Source organism: Neodiprion pinetum, chromosome 5 (genome assembly GCF_021155775.2).
Source record: "Neodiprion pinetum isolate iyNeoPine1 chromosome 5, iyNeoPine1.2, whole genome shotgun sequence".
Lineage (NCBI taxonomy): Eukaryota > Metazoa > Arthropoda > Insecta > Hymenoptera > Diprionidae > Neodiprion > Neodiprion pinetum.
In genome coordinates, this window is record NC_060236.1 from 4122701 (window position 1) to 4145445 (window position 22745).

A 22745-nucleotide genomic window follows, 5' to 3' on the forward strand; every position below is an offset into this window, starting at 1 on the left:
TTGAAAAATGCTGGAATAAATTCTTTCTGGCGCGATTCTGACGTAATTTTGCGAGAGAAATCGATTAGGCGCAGTCCCAATGCGCTGCGAGCAACGGATCAAAAGTTAGAGCCAAAAAACGAAAACTAGTATTTTCGACATTTTTCAGCAGGTGCTTTTCCCTTCGTAATTTCTCTCCTGTTGGTCCCTCGCTCTTTTCGCTGCGTTTTCCGAGTTCCTGGGGGTCCAATTGGTCGGGAAAGGGTCTAAAAAATCAATTCTGAGACGAAAGATTTTTTGGTCAAAAAAAAAGGAAGGTTAACCCCTTTGTATTTTTGGCGAAAATTTTCGCGATTTTGAAAAATGCTGGAATAAATTTTTTCTGGCGCGATTCTGACGTAATTTTGCGAGAGAAATCGATTAGGCGCAGTCCCAATGCGCTGCGAGCAACGGATCAAAAGTTGGAGCCAAAAAACGAAAACTCGTATTTTCGACATTTTTCAGCAGGTGCTTTTCCCTTCGTAATTTCTCTCCTGTTGGTCCCACGCTCTTTTCGCTGCGTTTTCCGAGTTCCTGGGGGTCCAATTGGTCGGGAAAGGGTCTAAAAAATCAATTCTGAGACGAAAGATTTTTTGGTCAAAAAAAAAGGAAGGTTAACCCCTTTGTATTTTTGGCGAAAATTTTCGCGATTTTGAAAACTGCTGGAATAAATTCTCTCCGGCGCAATTCTGACGTAATTTTGCGAGAGAAAGCGATTAGGCGCAGTCCCAATGCGCTGCGAGCAACGGATCAGAAGTTAGAGCCAAAAAACGAAAACTAGTATTTTCGACATTTTTCAGCAGGTGCTTTTCCCTTCGTAATTTCTCTCCTGTTGGTCCCACGCTCTTTTCGCTGCGTTTTCCGAGTTCCTGGGGGTCCAATTGGTCGGAAAAGGGTCTTACAAATCAATTCTGAGACGAAAGATTTTTTGGTCAAAAAAAAAGGAAGGTTAACCCCTTTGTATTTTTGGCGAAAATTTTCGCGATTTTGAAAAGTGCTGGAATAAATTCTTTCTGGCGCAATTCTGACGTAATTTTGCGAGAGAAATCGATTAGGCGCAGTCCCAATACGCTGCGAGCAACGGATCAAAAGTTGGAGCCAAAAAACGAAAACTAGTAATTTCGACATTTTTCAGCAGGTGCTTTTCCCTTCGTAATTTCTCTCCTGTTGGTCCCACGCTCTTTTCGCTGCGTTTTCCGAGTTCCTGGGGGTCCAATTGGTCGGGAAAGGGTCATACAAATCAATTCTGGGACGAAAGATTTTTTGGTCAAAAAAAAAGGAAGGTTAACCCCTTTGTATTTTTGGCGAAAATTTTCGCGATTTTGAAAAGTGCTGGAATAAATTCTTTCTGGAGCAATTCTCACGTAATTTTGCGAGAGAAATCGATTAGGCGCAGTCCCAATGCGCTGCGAGCAACGGATCAGAAGTTAGAGCCAAAAAACGAAAACTAGTATTTTCGACATTTTTCAGTAGGTGCTTTTCCCTTCGTAATTTCTCTCCTGTTGGTCCCTCGCTCTTTTCGCTGCGTTTTCCGAGTTCCTGGGGGTCCAATTGGTCGGGAAAGGGTCTAAAAAATCAATTCTGAGACGAAAGATTTTTTGGTCAAAAAAAAAGGAAGGTCAACCCCTTTGTATTTTTGGCGAAAATTTTCGCGATTTTGAAAAGTGCTGGAATAAATTCTTTCTGGCGCAATTCTGACGTAATTTTGCGAGAGAAATCGATTAGGCGCAGTCCCAATGCGCTGCGAGCAACGGATCAAAAGTTAGAGCCAAAAAACGAAATCTCGTATTTTCGACATTCTTCAGCAGGTGCTTTTCCCTTCGTAATTTCTCTCCTGTTGGTCCCACGCTCTTTTCGCTGCGTTTTCCGAGTTCCTGGGGGTCCAATTGGTCGGAAAAGGGTCTTACAAATCAATTCTGAGACGAAAGATTTTTTTGTCAAAAAAAAAGGAAGGTTAACCCCTTTGTATTTTTGGCGAAAATTTTCGCGATTTTGAAAAGTGCTGGAATAAATTCTTTCTGGCGCAATTCTGACGTAATTTTGCGAGAGAAATCGATTAGGCGCAGTCCCAATGCGCTGCGAGCAACGGATCAAAAGTTAGAGCCAAAAAACGAAAACTCGTATTTTCGACATTTTTCAGCAGGTGCTTTTCCCTTCGTAATTTCTCTCCTGTTGGTCCCACGCTCTTTTCGCTGCGTTTTCCGAGTTCCTGGGGGTCCAATTGGTCGGGAAAGGGTCTAAAAAATCAATTCTGAGACGAAAGATTTTTTGGTCAAAAAAAAAGGAAGGTTAACCCCTTTGTATTTTTGGCGAAAATTTTCGCGATTTTGAAAAGTGCTGGAATAAATTCTTTCTTGCGCAATTCTGACGTAATTTTGCGAGAGAAATCGATTAGGCGCAGTCCCAATACGCTGCGAGCAACGGATCAAAAGTTGGAGCCAAAAAACGAAAACTAGTAATTTCGACATTTTTCAGCGGGTGCTTTTCCCTTCGTAATTTCTCTCCTGTTGGTCCCACGCTCTTTTCGCTGCGTTTTCCGAGTTCCTGGGGGTCCAATTGGTCGGAAAAGGGTCTTACAAATCAATTCTGAGACGAAAGATTTTTTGGTCAAAAAAAAAGGAAGGTTAACCCCTTTGTATTTTTGGCGAAAATTTTCGCGATTTTGAAAAGTGCTGGAATAAATTCTTTCTGGCGCAATTCTGACGTAATTTTGCGAGAGAAATCGATTAGGCGCAGTCCCAATACGCTGCGAGCAACGGATCAAAAGTTGGAGCCAAAAAACGAAAACTAGTAATTTCGACATTTTTCAGCAGGTGCTTTTCCCTTCGTAATTTCTCTCCTGTTGGTCCCACGCTCTTTTCGCTGCGTTTTCCGAGTTCCTGGGGGTCCAATTGGTCGGGAAAGGGTCATACAAATCAATTCTGAGACGAAAGATTTTTTGGTCAAAAAAAAAGGAAGGTTAACCCCTTTGTATTTTTGGCGAAAATTTTCGCGATTTTGAAAACTGCTGGAATAAATTCTCTCCGGCGCAATTCTGACGTAATTTTGCGAGAGAAAGCGATTAGGCGCAGTCCCAATGCGCTGCGAGCAACGGATCAGAAGTTAGAGCCAAAAAACGAAAACTAGTATTTTCGACATTTTTCAGTAGGTGCTTTTCCCTTCGTAATTTCTCTCCTGTTGGTCCCTCGCTCTTTTCGCTGCGTTTTCCGAGTTCCTGGGGGTCCAATTGGTCGGGAAAGGGTCTAAAAAATCAATTCTGAGACGAAAGATTTTTTGGTCAAAAAAAAAGGAAGGTCAACCCCTTTGTATTTTTGGCGAAAATTTTCGCGATTTTGAAAAGTGCTGGAATAAATTCTTTCTGGCGCAATTCTGACGTAATTTTGCGAGAGAAATCGATTAGGCGCAGTCCCAATGCGCTGCGAGCAACGGATCAAAAGTTAGAGCCAAAAAACGAAATCTCGTATTTTCGACATTCTTCAGCAGGTGCTTTTCCCTTCGTAATTTCTCTCCTGTTGGTCCCACGCTCTTTTCGCTGCGTTTTCCGAGTTCCTGGGGGTCCAATTGGTCGGAAAAGGGTCTTACAAATCAATTCTGAGACGAAAGATTTTTTTGTCAAAAAAAAAGGAAGGTTAACCCCTTTGTATTTTTGGCGAAAATTTTCGCGATTTTGAAAAGTGCTGGAATAAATTCTTTCTGGCGCAATTCTGACGTAATTTTGCGAGAGAAATCGATTAGGCGCAGTCCCAATGCGCTGCGAGCAACGGATCAAAAGTTAGAGCCAAAAAACGAAAACTCGTATTTTCGACATTTTTCAGCAGGTGCTTTTCCCTTCGTAATTTCTCTCCTGTTGGTCCCACGCTCTTTTCGCTGCGTTTTCCGAGTTCCTGGGGGTCCAATTGGTCGGGAAAGGGTCTAAAAAATCAATTCTGAGACGAAAGATTTTTTGGTCAAAAAAAAAGGAAGGTTAACCCCTTTGTATTTTTGGCGAAAATTTTCGCGATTTTGAAAAGTGCTGGAATAAATTCTTTCTTGCGCAATTCTGACGTAATTTTGCGAGAGAAATCGATTAGGCGCAGTCCCAATACGCTGCGAGCAACGGATCAAAAGTTGGAGCCAAAAAACGAAAACTAGTAATTTCGACATTTTTCAGCGGGTGCTTTTCCCTTCGTAATTTCTCTCCTGTTGGTCCCACGCTCTTTTCGCTGCGTTTTCCGAGTTCCTGGGGGTCCAATTGGTCGGAAAAGGGTCTTACAAATCAATTCTGAGACGAAAGATTTTTTGGTCAAAAAAAAAGGAAGGTTAACCCCTTTGTATTTTTGGCGAAAATTTTCGCGATTTTGAAAAGTGCTGGAATAAATTCTTTCTGGCGCAATTCTGACGTAATTTTGCGAGAGAAATCGATTAGGCGCAGTCCCAATACGCTGCGAGCAACGGATCAAAAGTTGGAGCCAAAAAACGAAAACTAGTAATTTCGACATTTTTCAGCAGGTGCTTTTCCCTTCGTAATTTCTCTCCTGTTGGTCCCACGCTCTTTTCGCTGCGTTTTCCGAGTTCCTGGGGGTCCAATTGGTCGGGAAAGGGTCATACAAATCAATTCTGAGACGAAAGATTTTTTGGTCAAAAAAAAAGGAAGGTTAACCCCTTTGTATTTTTGGCGAAAATTTTCGCGATTTTGAAAACTGCTGGAATAAATTCTCTCCGGCGCAATTCTGACGTAATTTTGCGAGAGAAAGCGATTAGGCGCAGTCCCAATGCGCTGCGAGCAACGGATCAGAAGTTAGAGCCAAAAAACGAAAACTAGTATTTTCGACATTTTTCAGCAGGTGCTTTTCCCTTCGTAATTTCTCTCCTGTTGGTCCCACGCTCTTTTCGCTGCGTTTTCCGAGTTCCTGGGGGTCCAATTGGTCGGGAAAGGGTCATACAAATCAATTCTGAGACAAGAGATTTTTTGGTCAAAAAAAAAGGAAGGTTAACCCCTTTGTATTTTTGGCGAAAATTTTCGCGATTTTGAAAAATGCTGGAATAAATTCTTTCTGGCGCGATTCTGACGTAATTTTGCGAGAGAAATCGATTAGGCGCAGTCCCAATGCGCTGCGAGCAACGGATCAAAAGTTGGAGCCAAAAAACGAAAACTCGTATTTTCGACATTTTTCAGCAGGTGCTTTTCCCTTCGTAATTTCTCTCCTGTTGGTCCCACGCTCTTTTCGCTGCGTTTTCCGAGTTCCTGGGGGTCCAATTGGTCGGGAAAGGGTCATACAAATCAATTCTGAGACAAGAGATTTTTTGGTCAAAAAAAAAGGAAGGTTAACCCCTTTGTATTTTTGGCGAAAATTTTCGCGATTTTGAAAAATGCTGGAATAAATTCTTTCTGGCGCGATTCTGACGTAATTTTGCGAGAGAAAGCGATTAGGCGCAGTCCCAATGCGCTGCGAGCAACGGATCAGAAGTTAGAGCCAAAAAACGAAAACTAGTATTTTCGACATTTTTCAGCAGGTGCTTTTCCCTTCGTAATTTCTCTCCTGTTGGTCCCACGCTCTTTTCGCTGCGTTTTCCGAGTTCCTGGGGGTCCAATTGGTCGGGAAAGGGTCTAAAAAATCAATTCTGGGACGAAAGATTTTTTGGTCAAAAAAAAAGGAAGGTTAACCCCTTTGTATTTTTGGCGAAAATTTTCGCGATTTTGAAAAATGCTGGAATAAATTCTTTCTGGCGCGATTCTGACGTAATTTTGCGAGAGAAATCGATTAGGCGCAGTCCCAATGCGCTGCGAGCAACGGATCAAAAGTTGGAGCCAAAAAACGAAAACTCGTATTTTCGACATTTTTCAGCAGGTGCTTTTCCCTTCGTAATTTCTCTCCTGTTGGTCCCACGCTCTTTTCGCTGCGTTTTCTGAGTTCCTGAGGGTCCAATTGGTCGGGAAAGGGTCATACAAATCAATTCTGAGACGAAAGATTTTTCGGTCAAAAAAAAAGGAAGGTTAACCCCTTTGTATTTTTGGCGAAAATTTTCGCGATTTTGAAAAGTGCTGGAATAAATTCTTTCTGGCTCGATTCTGACGTAATTTCTCGAGAGAAATCGATTAGGCGCAGTCCCAATGCGCCGCGACCAACGGATCAAAAGTTGGAGCCAAAAAACGAAAACTCGTATTTTCGACATTTTTCAGCAGGTGCTTTTCCCTTCGTAATTTCTCTCCTGTTGGTCTCACGCTCTTTTTGCTGCGTTTTCCGAGTTCCTGGCGGTCCAATTGGTCGGGAAAGGGTCACACAAATCAATTCTGAGACGAAAGATTTTTTGGTCGAAAAAAAAGGAAAGTTAACCCCTTTGTATTTTTGGCGAAAATTTTCGCGATTTTCAAAAGTGCTGGAATAAATTCTTTCTGGCGCAATTCTGACGTCACTTTGCGAGAAAAATCGATTAGGCGCAGTCCCAATGCGCTGCGAGCAACGGATCAAAAGTTACAGCCCCAAACCATGAAATTTCCTTTCATGGCATTTCAAACGCTATTGTCGTATTCCTACGTATCCAGTTACTGCAGAGGAGTCGCTCAAAACGATTCTAGGATGATGATTTTTTTTGTCTTTAACATGTTGATCTTAAAGACTCTCGTATGTTCCGAGTTTCAATCAACCGTGAAATGGTCATCAAAATCGATCTTCATACAAACAGGCCTTAGTTCCAAACAAGCCAAAAGGGAATGCCCCTAACAATTATCTCAAAATTCTGCCATATGTAACAAGCAGTCAGTGGCAGTTCATACACTGATGCTCTTATCCTTTAGGATAGTAGTCTTCATAGAACTCTTGGAACCTTAGTCAGTTGGTTAAGATGTATCGTAATTTTTTCTTACGTCAGCTGTTGCATCCGTGAGCTATCGATTCGCGCATTTTCTGTTTTTGTATAATTTGCTTAAACTCATCAAACTCCTAAATTTAAAATAGCAATATTTAAGACTAGCAGTTATAAATATAAATAGCAGTTATTCATACTATTATGCTAAAGTAATTGTGAGACAAACAAATCGTAAAACGTATGTGTCTAGCGTTATCATCAAAGTGATTATGTATAATCGAATGTCTATTGTGTACAGTTTTCCAAGTGTGATAATGATTTGTTTTCCATCATTCATACTCTCATTCTTTCAAATAGTTTCTTATCCTCTTGTACACAAGTTTAACTTGTCACGAGTTCACCATTGTTCACCTGTGTTGTATTGAATTTTTCAGCCGCTCTTTCAACGGGCTTATGTTCTGCGCGACAGCAGAACCAAAATCACAACCAAAACAAGAGTGCTACTCTTCTGCCTCGCAGAGGATCAATGCAACAAGCTGTAAGGCCTGCTCCTCCGGTCCGGCGCACATCAACTATAATTGGCGGCACATTTAATGCACTTATAAATAATCCCAACGCTACAAACAATGATGATAACAAAAAAGATGTGACCAGAGATGAAGCACATGATGAAGCTGATAATCTTCCACCACCTCCGGCATTTCTTCTTGAAAGCACTTCTCCGACACCCACGCCGACTCCACAACGGTGAGTTTTGATGGCATTTCTCATATATGAAAATACCAACAGAAATATTTTCAACCAATTCTTTATTGACAGATCGATATCCGTGTCGGAGACGGTCAGAACATTAACTGAGCTTCGTCATACACCAGCAAGTCCTTCGTTTCTTAGAAAACTAGCCAGTTCTCAACAAAATAATAATTCTGTATCCACGACAGTCGCCTCTACAACCGCAACGACTAATACATTGATAAGACGTACTCAAAGTATAGACCGTACTAGTACAATTCGGTCACATTCTCAGGATCGTAGTTCCGCATCATCATTAACTGGACAACAAAGCCACAGTCAAGTACAAGGTCAAGGACCAGGTGGTGTTGGACAGGGCTTTATGGCAGTACTAAGCGCTAAATTAGTCCCATCTTCTCTGTTGCCTAATAATGTAGCCAGTAATACAAATGCTAGCATCAATAGCGGAAGTCCAAAGACATCGAGAAGACACTCAGTCGAACAGCAATCTAACAGAAATTCCAGAGCTCCCTCGAGCTTCCTTGGTACATTAAACGCCAAGCTTGCTCAGCAACAACAAGGCGTACAAAATCAAGGTGTACTCAACACAGCCAGTAGGTCAGCTAGTGTTAGACGCATAATGGGTAACAGAATTCCAATGGTGGATCTAGATCCCCTGCAGGTCAGGGATTCTTTAATGGATCAAATACGTAGAGGTACCGCTCTGCGCAAAACTAGTGGACCCATCAATGATTGCTCGGCACCAAAAATTTATTGAACTTCCATCTCATTAATATCGATTTATGGATGTAATATAAATGGGTTAACGAACCAAGAAAACGATAATCAAAAATGCAAAACTTGACATCCCACATTTAATATATAATATGTTATATATATGTTTTCTTTTCATATCTCTTCACTGTTAATAAAACTTTATTTTTCATTTTGCTTATGTTTTCTATACATGTAGTACAGACTTCATATCACACAAATTTTTTTCCTGCTCAAAGTTAGATTAATCGTCATAGAGAGCAAAGTGACAAACAAAACTCCCTGTTACGAAACCCTCTTATAAAACCTATGTAATGATTAATATTTCATATTTAATATAGTTCATTTCGCTACGCCCGATCGCTGTCTTGTCACCATCAGAAAATAGCTCTTATTATATTACTATTATTATTGCTTGAACTCTAAGCCATGTATATTACTTCAATACTGTTACGGTGACATTATCGATATACAATATTATTTATCCAATGTTATATAACTGTACAATAATATACATAGAGTTTTTATTTTCAATAGAAATTTACATCAGTACGTTAAGATTGTTGCCTCTCCTAAAATCAGAGCATCGATATCCTATGAGTGCATTTAGGCAGTGTAGTGGCGACCATAGTAACAATTATATATTCAGAAAATAAATATTGCTAATGAATACCTTATAATTAATGATAATATACTGAAAATGGTCAACTGGTAGAACTTGCGGTCTTCGTTAAGAGGTTTCGGGATATTTACGAACTATTTTCATATAGAAAGTGGCTTAGATTTATTTATGAAATGCTAAGATTGATGTACAAATATACGCATAGAGCCTCCATGTCTCTTTTAGATTCCATTCAAACCATTCGATGATTTATTTTTAATTATCAACTTGCCGTAGCAAGTTCCGTGGTGTAACGATTTGAGTTCGCTATTAGGAACAGAAATATTCCGAAAGTTTGATCCATCGTTTGTTCTAACACACCTTTATTCCCAGTACTGCCAAATCATTTATGTTTACCGTTTAAATGTCATTAAAGTTTTATTTTCAGTATTGTAGTTATTTCCAGAGGTTTGTGATTAAATTCTGAACAAAAAATGGCGTAACGAAGAAAAGATAGAATGAAAGAAAAAAAAACAACTCCACAAAAAATAAAACGGACAATACTAATCAATTAAAACGTCTGTACATTGTTATTAATAGAAAACGTGATAACTGAAACGTCTAGGATATATTAGAAATGGCTAATTTAAGCTATTCGCGTTACTGTAGAATATAGTGTAGAAAGAAATAATAATATGCATATAGTTCAATATAAAGCCAATTGTTCTTACCCTGTAATAACTATCATTATCGTACATTATATAAAGGTCGGCAATTTCCGTGTATTATAAAAGCGAACAAATATTCTATTCTCGCATTCAAAATGCTAGTTTTCGATGCATTTTTATTTTCTAGTCGAACCTAATATTCTCAGCGTGAACAGATTGTTCTGTAATTTCAATTTGACCGTCTATTTCAACAGTTTCTGCATCATAAGTATATATCCCCGTGAGACGGATAACATATGTTAATCTTATATCCAGTAAATGTTCACGTAAAATCTTGACTTTTTTATTTTCTTATCGACAATTTAAGTTTGTAAATAAATTTTGACTCCTCGATAAATTTTAAAAATTTATTTTCTACGGTGGTATCGTTCACACATATCGGCACATCAGTAACGAGATCTAGTATATATTATGAATACGGAATTCTCGAAAAAACATTTGTTAATCATTAGATATTTAAGTTGAAAAATTTGTTCGCGAATTGTCATTGAGACTATTATATAGAGTATACAATTGAATAATAATAGACGTTAAGGTATCGTGTAAGACTGCTATAATAAGGTTGGGGGCTTCAATATGGAATATTAGTCCACAAATTTTTGTAGAGTTCAACGATGTATAATTGTGTGCATGTTAGTAGTCATGAATACTGTTGTGTATTACTATATACTCAGCGTTGAAAAAAAAGAAGAAAAAAAATTTCAACTAAGAAATGATTGAGGATCGTTCGCCAACACTTAAAACCATAATGAATCATTCGTACAACAATATTGCTGAAGTTATTTCATATGATAAGAAAGTGAAACTTATTACTCTGAGAATTGTAAATAAGTTCTATCAGTAGGTTCTACACTCATAAGGTTTGTTGGTTTGAACGTCTTTATAAGAAACAAAAATATGCAACAGAAAAAAGCTGAAACAGATGGGCTAAATAGTCGATTAAAAGTTGTATGTAAAAATGTTATCATTACTCGAAGTTTTGTTTTAATTGTAGCACAAATTTTTTTTTCAACTCTTCCTGATTTCATAGCACAATCCTTGAGGTCATGACTACGAAACTGTATACTCGGTTGAAGCATAAAAGAAGTTATTAATTTATCGCAGCATTACTAAGTGCTTCGACGAGTGTGCACATTAAATATTATGTATTTGTATCATATTGTGGAGTAGCTGTTGTTTTCTATTCTCATTCTTTATGGTGTTCGAGAAAAGAGCAATCCTATGAAATAATACTATTACTATTAATAATAATATGTCTAACTACTAGCACATAAGTACGTCAAAGTATTTTGTTGAACATACATTTTTTCATTTAGTATAAAAAAAAACAAAAAAAAAAAAACAAACAAAAAACCTGTAATTTCCTAGAGGTTTCACGAAGCCAAATGATAAATTATATTACAATTACAGACTGTAGTGTTGATAATATTGAGAGAATAATAATAATAGAGAGGCTGAGAAAAATTGAAAAAGTGAAATAATGAACTTCGTTTCACTAGAAGTACCTTCCAAGCCCTGGTATAAATTAAATATTTGCAATACACGTACGTATAGGTCACATAACGCCGATTCACGGTAATAAATTAATATTTAAATGTAATTAATATCTAAAAATAATGACTGTTAACTTGTAATAATTATTAAGGTAACAGTGGAAAGATATAACGAAAAAAAAATAAAATAATAAACACTCTACAGTAAAACTGTGCTAATTAATTTCAACCAAATAGTCGGTCTTTCTTTATTCATTACTCTAATAAAAAATTAACCTTATCAGAGTGCGGAAATCCATTCAGAATGCATAGAATACTGTAGCACTGCAAGAAATGATTCAATAATACTGGAAGATTTTCTTTATTATATTTACATTTTATTATTTGGCACATAAAAAATTATAAGTGTAACAAAAACATCTTCAAATTGTTTATCTGCTTGTCAATACAACATAAACAATTGACTTGTTAGAATGGATATTCGCGATTCCGTAAAAATTAAACCTGCATTAGAATAATTCATAATTACATCATGGGAATGCTTGACACTCTCTACACTGCATACATACGTGTATTCATCTCTAATGAGTAAAAATATAAAACTAGTACGTTTGTATCAACAGTTCTTCAAAATATATCAATATTAGAATTAAAGAATTGCAAATACCAAGACAATCAATCGCGAAAGCGTCTTATTTTTTACAAGCAATGTAGAAATCGCAACATAACTTGCAACAGTAAACGTATGTTTATGCATACCCTATTTGATATTCGAGCATTTAATGTATTTGATTTCTTTACTACTCGTAACGATCATATTATTAGCTTTAGGTAGTAATAAAATTCACTGAATTCACTAGAAAGTAACTAGCACTGTGCACGAGCTTGCTTAATTTCTGGCGGCAGACCCTGTGTGTTTGGAAGCTTGTAAATGATAACGTTGTTTCCCAAATGTTGCTCTGCATGGTCGACTAACGAGGCAAGGTCAGCATTCTTCTGATCCACCAACAGCGCGAATCCTCCAGCTAAAAATCAAACATTACACTTGATTTTTACGAGTACATCTAGACTATCAACTGCCATATCAGCATATTGGCTTTTCCCAGATTCAGAAAAGATCATCAATCATTTCAAAACCTTGAATGATTTCATGACTTACATGTATTTATCACTTCGCAGGAGCATTCTGGGTCAATTTTTAGGTCAACCGTTGAACGCAGTCGACTTGTTGGCCTGCCTGGGTGAAGATCCAACAACAATCTTGCTTTGTGCCACCTTCTGATGGCTACTTTAATGACACTTTTTGCGGTACAGTATATGCTATCAACATTCTTTGGTATGCTTTCCAAACAGATCGGACATGTCACTTTCGCAGATGTAGCTGTACACAAATAATCAAATTGAATTTGCTAGTCATTGGCAACTCAAATCAATTCACGATGATTTTAATACTATATTAACTGTTGATTATCTGAGTAATGTAACGCAGCTTAACAATTTGTATGAAATCTATTCAATGTTAAGAAAATCGAATGTATGCATGGATAACGGTGAATCTACTAACTTGTAGACTGTGCCAACTCTTGGTCAATCATAAATTGTTCTGGTTCAACAATCATTTGATCCTGAATTTTCTCACTCGTCACTTCTGTTACGTTGGTGTCATTATTATGAGGCACTTTTTCATAGACTGTTTCAATTTGCTCCGGATTGTGAATATTACCATTCTGGTTTATCGATACACCATCATTTTCGTATGTAACTACTTTGTCAGGCTTTACGAATACTAGTTCCGGTTCTTCTATTCCCTCAGGCACCTCTAAATCGTGATCTACCTCTACGAATGAGGGATTCAAACCGACTTCTCGTTCGTTTGGAATTTCTCCGCTTCCCATATCTTGCATTACTGTAATAAATTATGTATTCAATTGTATTATTGTATAATAATTTTATCAATTATATTAATAATCCAGGAACAGTTCATACTTTTCAGTATCAATATAGTTTTTTCTTCTTGTGTTTTTCAACTTACCATCGATACGTTTATCATGGAAATCTTCATCAGTGTTTTTTTTACCTATTGTCTCAAACTCTCGCAGATGATTATTTTCAGCTGCATTGGAACTCGTTTCCTTCAAACCCTCGCCATTCAACTTTACGTCTGAATTTTCCAGCAAACAGACGTATTCCAGTTTTGGTTCGTTCCCTATTCTCGGAATGGCTTCGTTAATTTTAGGTTTAGCATCATTGTACCTTGCCACATTCATTTCGGTCAGTTTTCCACGCAAATCATCAACCGCAGCTTTATGTACAGTTTTTATTTCTGTCTCATCAGTAAATACTGGTGGTGACGCTGTAACTATAGTTTTAGGAACTGCAGGAGAAGTTTTATATGGTAGAAGTTCTACGTCGATAGTACCAGTTATATTACTGACAGAAGCAGCAGCTAACAGCTTGCTAGGCTCTTTCACATTTTCTACTTTTGGTACGATTGGAATTGGATTTGGAATTTCTGAACCTTCGTTCGTACCAGCACTACTACAAGTCATTGCAAAGTTATAGCTCTGTAAGAAATTGTGAAATAAAATTAAATAAAGCAAAAAAACTCTGTCGCTTATAATAGAAAGAATAATGTATTCTCAAACTCCTTACAGCCGATATGGTGAGCTCCTGTTGATAGTAGTCGTACAGTTTTATGTTAGCTGGTTCAGGCCGGTCTACTATGTTTTCTCTCAGTACAATAAACGAAATACAAGTTCTTTGAGCTGTCAGTTTATCCAGATATATACTAACGACGTCTCGATCTTCTTCAAATCTCTTAACAACTGCAAGATTCAAGTGTTTCAAATAGTAAGAAAGTTTTAGCCACCTAGCACCAGTAAAGGTCATCACCTAATAATCACGTTGTTGTTACTTACAGTTACTGGGATCTTCAACTAGCGAATGCAACGTCGATTTGTCTGGAACATATCCACTAATCATTCCAATCTCCAGCAATGCCATATTGCTTTCTTCATCTGCCATTTTATAACGTGCACAAATCGTTATTTCTTGCATCGCACATTCGTTGACCGATGCTACGGACTGTGCATTTACTGAGAGATCAAATGCTTCAGAGCCAGTGGCCTGTGGTACGTTGTACTTCAAATTACTCTGAAAAATATGTAATTTAAGGAAACAATCAAGCTTGACAACTTTTTCGCATCAGCGAGTGAAGTAAGTTATCAGAATCGGGTTGATTACCTGTACTAAAACACATCCTTCTCCTTCTGCAAAAACATCCACAGCCGTGGGTAGTACAGGTAGTTGAACTTGCCTAAACAAGAGTCTATTCTCATTTTGCATTTTGAAGGCATGATCTATTTCGTTGGCAGTGATCAGTACTGAAAGATCGGTATTGCTCGAGCTCATGGCGGATGCGTACTTGGTCAATGCTTCAAGACCAAGCACAGTGTCTTGGGTTGATATAAAACCACCTCCGGCATTTCTTTGCTTAGATATCCATCGAACGGCTTTGAGTGCGGTCACCATATTGGCTTCCCCGCCGATTTTCACAAGTGATAAAATTGCGTATGCTGTCATTTCAACGCTCAAGCCTACCGATGGTTTCAGCTTATTTTCCCACCACAATAAATCCTGAAAACAGGATTAATAAATGCGATCAATACACTTATTGTTAGCAGCACATCCCTAAAAACTGCATCGACTGTGAAGAAGGTAATCTGTATTCGTACATTATGCTGCGTCGCTAGGCCGATTAAGGCCTGCAAACTATTGTTGGCTCTTGGATGTTCCAGTAATGTTAGTGCATAAGTTGTCAGGGCCAAAGTATATGGGTTTCCACTGGTATTAATGGTGTCTTTTTCCAAACAATACAAGGCGTTGTTAGTCAAAGCTGGTTGCAATGGGACTCCAGATTCCAGGAGAGAAATCAACACGTACGCTGTTAGAGCCGACGAAGAGACGTCGTCATCTTGCAGTCCTCCCTGGTGACCGAAAATTCATTTTTGTTTTTTGATTATTTAAAGTTCCACGTATTTATTATTATTTGTATAGTATTAACTCATAGTTCTCCGACACGTCACGAACCTTCATGTCCTTGTGGAATACTTGTCCCAGTAGCGGGAAGCACCCATTTTCCAACTGGCGTTTGGTGATCCACTTGACAGAGAATTTCAAATCTCGTTCATCGATGTGAATCAAATTTTGCGCCTGAGCAAAGGATTTCACAACGAATGCGGTCAACCACATTGAGCCTTCGGTAGACGGGGTATCAGCACCAAACGCCGAATAGGAACCATCGGGATGACGGTAATTTAATTCTCGTTGGTATCCTTTAACACAAGTTGTGTCCTTTTCGTTTTATCCTTCATCTCAAATCTTGGCCAATTAATGAGTTGTCCAGTAATAACTTTAAATCCTACCTTTTTCCATATTCTTGATCGCCCTAGCCTTGAGTACTGAATTCTCCATCTGCGTTGCACTCAAGTAATTGATAACGTGTATGTTAGGGACAAACAAGACCATGTTTTGCTCCCCACATCCCATGGGCAGGTGGACTAAGTTGTCCAAATTTTCTAGAGCCGGACCCAAAAGGTCCCCAATTAGTGAAACATATGCTCTCGCACTTCCCGCAACCAAATCTTCCGGCAAATCCAAATTCCATGTTACAAATGAATCATCAACAAATTCTTTTGGACAGATAAATGCCGATTTGGTAACTTCGACTGGAAACCCTTCTGGCAGTACGAGGATTGGCTTTGTTATAACATCCCTTTGCAGCAATATGAAACTTACGTTATATCATCTGATTTTCGCAAACTTTACATAATTACAATTAAATGGATCTTACGAACTTTGTGTGCACTATGGTGTCTGGTCCGCAGGCATCTGGGTACTCGGCATCTACGGAAGCAGAAACCGTGATGTTGATCTCTCCGAGAACACGAGGTCGTAACATATATTCATGCACAACGCTGGATCTTGAGTCAACGCAGAATGAAACTGTAGCGTGTGACAAATGCAAGTCAAGACCATTAGCATCTTCCAGTTTGATTCTCACCTGTTACATTAAATTTTTTCATTAGTTTCCACACCCTATAAATTTATCATGAATGAAGAAATCTCTTAGTTCATATGCTGGTGTAAAATTTACAGAATATCGTTGAGGAAAAAATTCCATAATGTTACAAACTCACAGGTAGACTGTGCTGCATGTAGTTGAAGAGAGATACTTTCATGTGAAGGATTTCTCCTCGTTTAACACTGTATGGTAGAGTGTAGTCTAAGAAGAATGACTGAAAAGCGGTAATCGCTGTTGGTGGAGCGATACCCAATCCATGCCTTGGCGAAATGCAAGTTGTATGACCGATCCAGTCCGTAATCGTGTGTGGCAATTGACGCTCAATTGTTGCTGTACCCTCCTTTCTACATTCGTATAGTGTATTAAAATTTTAAAACTTTGATACCATTTTCAGTATTTATCGTCGTACACTAGAAAGAATAAAATGATTAAATTGCGTATATTATACTGACCCTGTTTGAACTAATTCCCACAGCCAAGTCTCAGGGAAGTACGATCTGATAGTTGTACCAGCATCAGCATTATCTATTTGATCCAAGTAATCGAGATTGGGCAGGGCACCAACCGTGAGCAGCGGATAAGCCAAAGGCATTGCACTATTTCTCATGAACATTGGCCCACCTTCTAAACCTTCAAATATTTCAATCTTTTAGTGAGTTGTTAAATCCAATTCAAACAATAATAACTGTGCTTTGAATAGTGCCACTTACCAGACCTAGCATGCTGTAATCTGAACTTAATGCGTCTGGGAGCATATAATAAATGGGAAAACTGAGGGCACGGACGGGTTTCCAACGTCAAATCGCTCATTACTATCACTCCAAAATCCTGTGAAATTATTTTCATTGATCGTTAGGACTTTTCATGCCGCCAATTATGGACTAGGTCGCAGATCATTCAACAGAGGATACAGCTAACTATTTTAATATATGCTTTAAGAAGTATTTGTACTAACATCAAATGCCTGCATAGCATCGATATAGTGAGGTCGTCCGTACCACATGGATCGTTTTCTTCTGCGCAAATCATAGAAGGGTGGTTCTTCTTCAGCTGGTCTTGGTAAATGGTCTATTTCATCTTCTTGCGATTCTTCTTTTGCTTCTAAGAATGAAAGTTAACGAAATATCACTGCATGGTCTTGCATCCACATAGATATACTTTGATAATAATCGTTTTTCATTATCGTAAAACTTACTCAGGCAATGGTCTAAGCCACTCTGAATCGGTTCAGCGGTAGGACTAATGTGGAATCTTTTCAACTGACCGAAAGCATCTTCTTTATTGACCATATTCGTCTTTCCACCGCTCAAAAACAGGGTCGATTTATCAAGCGCGGACACTCCGCATAGTGAAAAAGGCGCGGCTTCTATGTGAAATTGAGTCTTTCCACCTGGACTTTGAGTTTCCTCGTGCCACGCAGTCTGCACTTTATTTCCAAAACAGTTTCCAACGGCAATTGTGTAAGTTGCCGCGACCGTTTCTCCGTCAGTACGAACGTAGTACAAAAGAAGTTCTGATACCGGAGCCATACTTGGTGTTACTTTGACAGTCAATGGAAATCTGTAAAATTTGTAAATGATGTACAAAAACCCATTAATTAATAGATCATTCGTCTAGGCTAATTATACAACTTACCTATATACAACGTGCGATTGATCAGTTTTATTTGCTGGCGTTTCAATGGCACCCAACAGATTGCGGAATTCCGAATAATTTAGTATGGAATCTTTGTGAGGCGTATGTTTAACATGACCAAATACCAGGAGATCTCCCTTCGAGTTTACCGAGTAGTGAAACGAAATTGATTCATTCAACTTCTGATTTACCGGCATTGTGTACATTACGTTGAACGAGTACTTTTCACCGCAAACAATCGGTTGGTATCCAGGTGCGATTGATAAGTAACTTTGGGACGGTGAGTACCATGGACTTGTATCCATGTATGCCGATGGTTGATCCATAAAAACCTATTCGTGGATCGTAATATGTTCGTTTACGGTGAATTGATAAAATTGTCGTGGAACGCTTCTCCTCGCATATTAATACAGTAACTTTATACAGTATGGATACTCTCATCAACTTACTCGCCATCTCTTATCCGGGGAGTAGTATTTTGTGGGGTAATCCACTCCAGCTGCAACAAAACTGAAGGACTCAATATTTTTATGCTGTGGAGGCACTATAAAGTCAATAAACCCATCCGTCGTCGATGTGAAATTGCGACATTCTACTACAACCGTCACCCATTCATCTTTTCCTCTCACCTTGAGGCAAAGTTGGATCTTTTCATTTGGCGCCGGTGTGTTATCTTGCTTCAGAACACGTAGCTTCAAAAATAAAACCATCATGAGAAAGTTAGCATTGTCGTTGCCTGACATAACAGCATGCATTTTGCCTTCAAGATTCATATATTATCTACAATTTGAAGAAACACTTGTTTTTTCGTCGAACCTTTCCGTGATACGGTAATCCCAGTTTGAAATATTGGGGTGCATGGGGCAAGAATTCGAGTTTCAGTGATTGATGAATAACGCTTGTTCGGCTATTTGCAGTTTCGACAACTCCGGTTCCTGCCTCGGTGAAGTTAGCCGTCAGTATTATATTATTTGGAGATACCTTCCAGTCGGCCAAACCAAGCTCTGAACCAGTCACTGTAAATTCTACGCACCCATCCTCTGAGTCCAACTGAAACGAAAAAATTTCGTTGCCGTCATACCGTATGAAATAACATATTGCCATCAAAACATTCTTGTTCAGTTTGCAAAGTTTCAGCTACCTCTGTCAGGTAATTTATTTCTGGTACATTTTGCTTTCTTCTCCAGATCGGTGTCTGTGGTATCGATTTCAAGTGCAATGTCCCTTTGACCGGCTTGCCGTAGCTGTATCTGTAGAAAAGAGGTATCACAAGACATTACGAATTCCAATCATGCACCAGATTTTGCGATTTGCAAAGAACCCCGTTGAGAAATCTTACTTAGCACAGACAGTCCAAGTGACATTTTCAGCGTTGGCTAAAATATAGCCAGGAGGGCTGATGGATACTTGGAATCTTGGCAGAACGTATTTCTTCACCTCGAAAGTCGTCGTGTGAAGAAGCTGTGGGTGGGCTTTCTTTTTCTCGACTTTGATTTTCCATATACCCTAGAGAAGTAAATTTATCAGGCATTATTATCACTTCAAAGTCGGAATGAAGAACGGTGTTTTCTTTTCTTTCCTTATAGTACTAATCATAGCAAAGGACTCACCGGGCTCGCTTCAGGAGATAAAGGAAATGCGAGCTGAGCCAATCCGACTTCCGTGGAAACATTCAACCATTGAGCGACCCGGATTTCGGCAGGACTTTCAATCCATACTTTAGGGATCTGAATGTAAAGTGTCATTAATACGTGAATTCTAATTAGACGCGATTTATGACATGCAAATGACAAAACTCACTGTTTTTTTCCATGGTTTCAAGTCATGCTTTAACATCAGGAGTCTAATATTCACGTCTTGTCCAGGTTTGTAAACTGGCTTATCTGTCTCGACGAATGTCGCATGCGAATCATGTTCGATGTAAACATTTTTCTCTGAATTAATCGAGTAGTCTGCATGCTTGTCAAATCTGACTTTCAAGCGCAGTCTTGCCACCGAGTATTTCGTCTGTGGTACTAAAATTTCCAGACATGCTTCAACGCCTGAAAAATACACCATATTTTAATCAAGATTTGACTTTGTCCCGCGTTCTCCGTAACAACGGCGAGGATGAATCATGCCGTTTCTAATTAAAGAGAATCATAACATGTTTACAATCCCTTTAGTTTACGACAATATATCATAGCGTGCTTTCTTCGTTGCAATTTTCATTACTTAATTAAATCAATTGTATGCAGTTTATGCAATTTAAGCAGTGTTTCGTTCCTGCTAATCTTGACGAAATCAGTCCGATCGTATTTCGTAGTTTCATAAAAGTTGCATTTAATTTTCTTTTCTTTCATTTCGATCAACAGAGTCTCAAAGTGTTGACTTTAACTCGTGGAAATTTTTCCGTCGCCGTGTCCCGAGGCATGTATATCTGTAAATAGACTGTATATGTTAGGCGCGATGGGTTATTTCCCTTGTGGATAGGGCGATACCGACCAATTGAACGCCCGCAGGATGTAGGGACAATTTAAATTTACAATTTATTTAAAGAGTGTGTTGAATAGGTACAGACGCGTAGGGAGTCGTGATAGTGGTCCATTAAAAATTATTATTTACCACAAGGACGGTGACAATTTGGCATCTGCAACGCAGTTTACGCATAACCGGCACTATGGTACCAAATTACGTTTATTCAGAATATATCGCTAAACATTTTTGTGGCTGATCGATGAATAAATTTCCTTAGAAAAATTTCAGTTTCCTAGTAATTAGCATATAGCTTGGTGGTACGGTATCAAGTTTCCTCCGCAGCTCGTATCAACCGTAAACTGCTGATAAGCAATGTCCGACGCCAGAACATTGAACTTTGACGCAGCTGCAAATACTGTAACGCTAATTCTATGATTGTCTCAAATAAATGAAGAGGATTCCACGACTTATATCCGACTCGCTTTTACACTGAAATTCATTACGGTAATATAAAATCGACAACAGATGTTCGATATGAACCGTTATTGCTAAATAAACTTGCCATTGTCAATCGTAAGGCTTGCGGTGGCCAGAACTTCTTCTTCGGTCACCTCAACCGGTGTGATTAGCTCCAAGAGAGTGTGAGCCGGTGTATCCAGGTGATGGATTGAGAGACATCCAATCTCTGCTTCTCCAGCAATGAGTCTTTTCGGGGCGGTAAAGACGTAACCCCTAACAATACCAATTTATATTAATAAAAAAAAAAAATGCTCACGTAATACATGTTTATTATTGTTTTACCTTGATTATAAGAATTGCGTGTTGTATATTTATTGCGAAAGTTGAAGGTGGTTTAATTGGAAATAAATAACTGTGAGAGTGGATAATGAAGAAGTACATGCAGTTCGTCGGTAAATAAACATTTTGTTATGTACAACAGACGCATATTACATAACAGCCTGCGAAGGTGATTGCAATGTTCGTGGGTAAAGAATTTTACAGTTTGAATCATTGAATAGGTTTCAATTTTTTCTTATCCATCGAGATACATGATTGTGAAAAGAAGGAATAGGTCGTTTTCTTAGTAAACTTGATGCTCTGTGCAACAACTGCAAAATTGTTAATTCGCTGTTACTGTAACTTTTGCATCGTCCAAGTTGGGAAGGTATGAAAAATTGTCGAAAATAAACTTCCTCGTCATTGGCGGTAACAAGAACCCTTAACACATGTAAGTATACATGATTGGACGAAAGCTTTGCGTAGCCAAGTATTAAAATTACTCTCGAAGACTTTATAACGTTCACAATCCGACAATGAGCGTAAATGATGCGGACAATTTAAGACAATTGCTTACTCTTGCTAACGAGTAATAGTTGGCGGATAATTGCATCCGCCTTCAATCAGACGGATTGTTTTCTACAAGTTGTAACGGCGTACAAAATTCCACACACCAAATGAAAATGAATACGGCATGCACTTCCATCATCACAATTCGCAAGCTCGAATAGATACAATTGTAATTGAAAAAGATATGATAATTTCGTTACAAATAAATCTAATTACAACGATCTGCGTAAAGTATGGATCGAAATTGTAAAAAATACAGAGAAAATTGTTTTCAATCAACCTGTGAGGATTAGCAGTCCCGGCCAATGCGGATTCCAAGCATCCAAGGAAGATCCCGAAAACAAGCAAGGTCATCGCAGCAGACGACATGTCGTAAATTGCACGCATTGCAACGTTGATGGCATGCGGCCTCGGATCCGTTGCGATGTATGGATTAGGAACTGTATCACGTACTTCGCGTTACAGGTTTCTAATGATCTGCTGCGCTCTTCCCGGGTTTTAAATCACCAATGTTAAAACGAGGACATATTTTTACCCGCTTTATACTAACTACTATCTGATCGAGGCGCAAATTATCGACAAACAAATACTACTTCTGGGATATCCAAACCAACCACGATAACACAGTATGGCAACAGTTTTTACGGATGACGATACCGTCGAAGAAACTCTCGACGTACTGAACCGGGAATAAAGCCAGTCTTATCAACGCCCCCGGTTCTGCCGGTGTCACACTCGAGTGTCTATATACTGCGCACAGTACATGATGTACAATATTAAACATGTATTTAAACTCCACCGCGTTCTTCTCCCCTGTCCGACGACCGCATTTTGTACGTAGATTCGTTTAAATTCGATGATACCGGTTGCTTTAACTGCAAACGACGAGTAAAATTCATTATTTACTTCTACCCAGCAAGGCATGACGACGTATTTTTTGCCGCCAGATCGGTAAAAATTCGAACAACGGGGATACGTGACTCGAATTGAATGTCATGAAAACGCACCTCTGCCGCTCCTGCGTAAAGAACATTATACGCGCAAACTTCTTTGTTTAGCCGAAATATTCATGGCGTCCCATAACTCGGTAC

General features: G+C 38.8%; 2 protein-coding genes across 4 annotated transcripts in view; one reads left to right on the forward strand and one right to left on the reverse strand.

Annotated features, from left to right (window-relative positions):
• LOC124220352 (protein MTSS 2) overlaps positions 1-11366 on the forward strand; it is a 52862-nt gene extending 41496 nt beyond the window's left edge. For all 3 annotated transcript variants that reach the window (XM_046629093.2, XM_046629094.2, XM_046629095.2), the window contains 2 exons: positions 7239-7551; positions 7624-11366. In XM_046629093.2, the coding sequence (XP_046485049.1) occupies positions 7239-7551; positions 7624-8314 (1004 nt within the window). In that variant the 3' untranslated portion in view covers positions 8315-11366. The remainder of the gene's footprint in view (positions 1-7238; positions 7552-7623) is intronic.
• A 108-nt stretch (positions 11367-11474) lies between these two features.
• On the reverse strand, positions 11475-22396 carry LOC124220350 (pregnancy zone protein). Its single transcript, XM_046629090.2, has 25 exons — positions 21935-22396; positions 20870-21039; positions 19651-19892; positions 19461-19577; positions 19190-19356; positions 18992-19100; positions 18667-18900; positions 18300-18542; positions 17851-18182; positions 17411-17775; positions 17171-17316; positions 16926-17043; positions 16668-16845; positions 16331-16559; positions 15989-16194; positions 15557-15906; positions 15222-15466; positions 14867-15118; positions 14376-14768; positions 14051-14285; positions 13785-13957; positions 13165-13696; positions 12697-13038; positions 12292-12513; positions 11475-12157 (listed from the first exon to the last, which is right to left on the reverse strand). Exons 1-25 carry the CDS (start codon positions 22039-22041, stop codon positions 12000-12002), a joined length of 5865 nt encoding a protein of 1954 aa, XP_046485046.1. The 5' UTR covers positions 22042-22396; the 3' UTR covers positions 11475-11999.
• Between the last annotated feature and the right edge of the window lie 349 nt (positions 22397-22745).

Coding starts and splice junctions, on each gene's coding strand:
- LOC124220350 (XM_046629090.2), bottom strand. CDS start 22,041: ATGCGTGCAATTTACGACATGTCGTCTGCTGCGATGACCTTGCTTGTT. Junction 21,040..21,934: donor GGGACTGCTAATCCTCACAG/GTTGATTGAAAA, acceptor TGGTATTGTTAG/GGGTTACGTCTTTACCGCCC. Junction 19,578..19,650: donor TGAAACCATGGAAAAAAACA/GTGAGTTTTGTC, acceptor CTTTACATTCAG/ATCCCTAAAGTATGGATTGA.